The 2,969-nt window shown below is 36.7% G+C and overlaps 1 protein-coding gene across 1 annotated transcript in view; it reads right to left on the bottom strand.

Moving 5' to 3' along the window:
- Nucleotides 1–2,969, bottom strand: part of GPSM2 (G protein signaling modulator 2) — a 51,223-nt gene that overhangs the window by 12,057 nt on the left and 36,197 nt on the right. Inside the window, exon 11 of the mRNA XM_017499372.1 lies at nt 1,416–1,500. Coding sequence (XP_017354861.1) covers nt 1,416–1,500 — 85 coding nt within the window. The remainder of the gene's footprint in view (nt 1–1,415; nt 1,501–2,969) is intronic.

Here is a 2,969-nt window from a genome sequence, read left to right as displayed (position 1 = left end):
CTATTTTCAAGAGCTTATGCCCAATGCATACTGTGGATTCCTCATTATCAAAATATTAAAATGCTGGTTTTTAAGAACCTAAAATAAGAAAGCAAGGTTTGCCAAAACCCAAAATAAAATATGAATGGTCAGAGAAGGAGCCAAAGTTTTACTCTAGACGTGAGTTACTTTAAAAATCTGTTACAACTGGAAATTTTAGATGTAGAATTTTTAAACATAAAAATATCTAAAACATCACAGTAATTTTTAATAAAATGGTTTATGATTTTATGAATACCATACTACATTATCAATAGACAAAATCAATTTATAAAGGTCTAGATCTGGTTTAAATACATATGATAACCTACAAATAACAAAGTAACATTTATCAAGTGCAATGGAAAAATATACACTGCATACAATAGCTCTGACATTTGCAGCTTTAACGTTCAGTCTTAAATGTTTATAAGTAACTCTAAAGGTTCATGCCATGTAGTAACTTTAGTGACACGTTTTTTTTCATAGGTAAAATTTACAGTCAAATGCACAGATTTTAAGTCTATGACTGGAAGCCATATAACCCCGACTCTAAACAATACATAGAACATTTCCATCAACCCAGAAAAGTGCCCATGAGGCATAAATTGAAATAAATGTACAAGGGAGTGAGTCATGTAGCTGGGCATGGTGGCTCACACTTGTAATCCCAGCTACTCAGACGGCTGAGATGGGAGGATAGCTTGAGCCCAGGAGTTCGAGGCTAGCCTGGATAACATAGTGAGAACCCGTGTGTGTGTGTGTGTGTGTGTGTGTGTGTGTGTGTGTGTGTGTGTGTGTGTATTTGTTCCTGTTTTTAAAACATGTAGCTAGTAAGTGAACCAAGCCATTGGTTCCTTTTCACATAGAGGTCATAAGGGAAAATTATTTACTACAATGATTTCATGGTCTCTTGTTTAGAGAAAAGGAAAATGGTCCTTGATGTGAGAATATAAAGCTGCACCCAAAACTCAAGAAGAAAAATTGTTTCCTATATATTAATTTGAACCTCTCAGCAATACTGAAAACAAGAATAGAGGGTGAAGCAATGTCTTAAAAACTGTGAAGAAAAATTATTTCTAACCAAGAATTCTATAGTCAGCAAAATTATCAAATGTGAGGTTAGTAAAGACATTTTCACATATCCAAGCTCAGGCATTGAAGCCTCAAAAGTTCCCTCCCACTGCATACTCTCGCAGGAAGCCTCTTAACCTAGAAATCTTCCTTTTTCCTTAAATATGTTTCTCTACTTTGTTCAGAATAATGAAATAATGAATTCTTTGACAGCTTTATTATGAGGAAATGAAACCAATACAAAGAACTAATTCCACTTAAACGTATTTGAAATTATAGATAGAATTTTATCACTTGACCTTTAGAGAATTACAAAGTCTAACCTGGTCAGCTTCTTGCATAACACTGCTAGTACCAGTACACAGGTAGGCAGAAGATAGATTATTTTTGCTACTTATTAGTATGTTCCTAAAAGAAAAACATAGACTAAAATTGCCTTAAAAGCTTTTTTAAAAACATAGTATGTAGATTTAACAAATTTTTATGTGAGAACCACTCAGAGAACAGCTGGACATTTTGGGAGAATCACAAAGTCCTTTAAAAATTACTAGAGTTTCCAAATAACTCTGTGAATGACTGGAATAAAAATACCTTGGATATGATTCTAACACAATTTTATATGTTGGTTTTTTGAAGACTTTTCACACATAAACTATCACTATTGAAAAATCATATGCAATTGTTATGATGGGGCAGAAGAATACTTAATGACATGGAAACATGTTCCTTTTTGTTTCTTTTCTTTCTTTTTTTTTTTTTTTGGAGACAGGGTCTCACTCTCTCATTCAGCCTGGAGTGCAGTGACACAATCATGGCTTATTGCAACCTCCACATCCCAGGCTCAAATGATACTCCTGCCTCAGCCTCCCAAGTAGCTGTGACTACTGGCATGTGCCACCAAGCCCAGCTTGTGTGTGTGTGTATATATATATATATTTTTTTGTAGAGACAGGGTTTTGCCATGTTGCCCAGGCTGGCCTCAAAATCCTGGGTTCAAGTGATCTGCCCACCTTGGCCTCTCAAAGTGCTAGGATTACAGGTATGAGCCACTGTGCTCAGCTGGAAAGATATTCTTTATAGAATTACCACATATTATAGTGTCTACAACATCCATATGAAAATGCCAGATTAATAGATGCCAAAATAACTGTAGTTACTATCAGGAGGCAGGATTACTGATTATCTTGATTTCTGTGTTCAAATTTTCTAAAGTTGCTGTAATGAAGATATTTTACAAAAAATATTTAAAAAAATATACCACAGCTGGCGCAGTGGCTCACAGCTATACCAGCAACTCAGGAGGCTGAGGCAGGAGGATTGCTAAAGGCCAGGAGTTCAAGACCAGTTTAGACAACACAGTGAGAGACTGTCTCTGAAAAAGTAAAAAACTTAGCCAGGCATGATGATGTACACCTGTAGTCCCAGCTATGGAGGAGGCTGAGGCAGGAGGATCACTTGAGCCCATGGCTCTACTGCACTACTGCACTCCAGCCTAGGAGACAGAGAGAGATCCCAACTCTAAAATAAATAAGTAAAATAAATAAAAAAAATACACACAAAAGAATAAGAGCCTATTTGACAATGTAATATTCAGTTAAAAGGAAATGGAAGAAAGTAGCCTTGATGTGTTCTTCAATAACCTGTTTCCAATTATGAAGTCCCTTCCCTTTTACTACGCACCACCTCCCCCAAGATAAAGCCTAGGGAAGATGTATCTTCAATACAAAAGTACTTGTTTTAAAAAAAATGCTTTTCGGCCGGGCGCGGTGGCTCAAGCCTGTAATCCCAGCACTTTGGGAGGCCGAGGCGGGTGGATCACGAGGTCAAGAGATCGAGACCATCCTGGTCAACATGGTGAAACCCCGTCTCTACTAAAA

Source organism: Cebus imitator, unplaced genomic scaffold (genome assembly GCF_001604975.1).
Source record: "Cebus imitator isolate Cc_AM_T3 unplaced genomic scaffold, Cebus_imitator-1.0 Scaffold256, whole genome shotgun sequence".
NCBI lineage: Eukaryota > Metazoa > Chordata > Mammalia > Primates > Cebidae > Cebus > Cebus imitator.
This window is presented reverse-complemented; position numbering and strand designations above follow the sequence as displayed.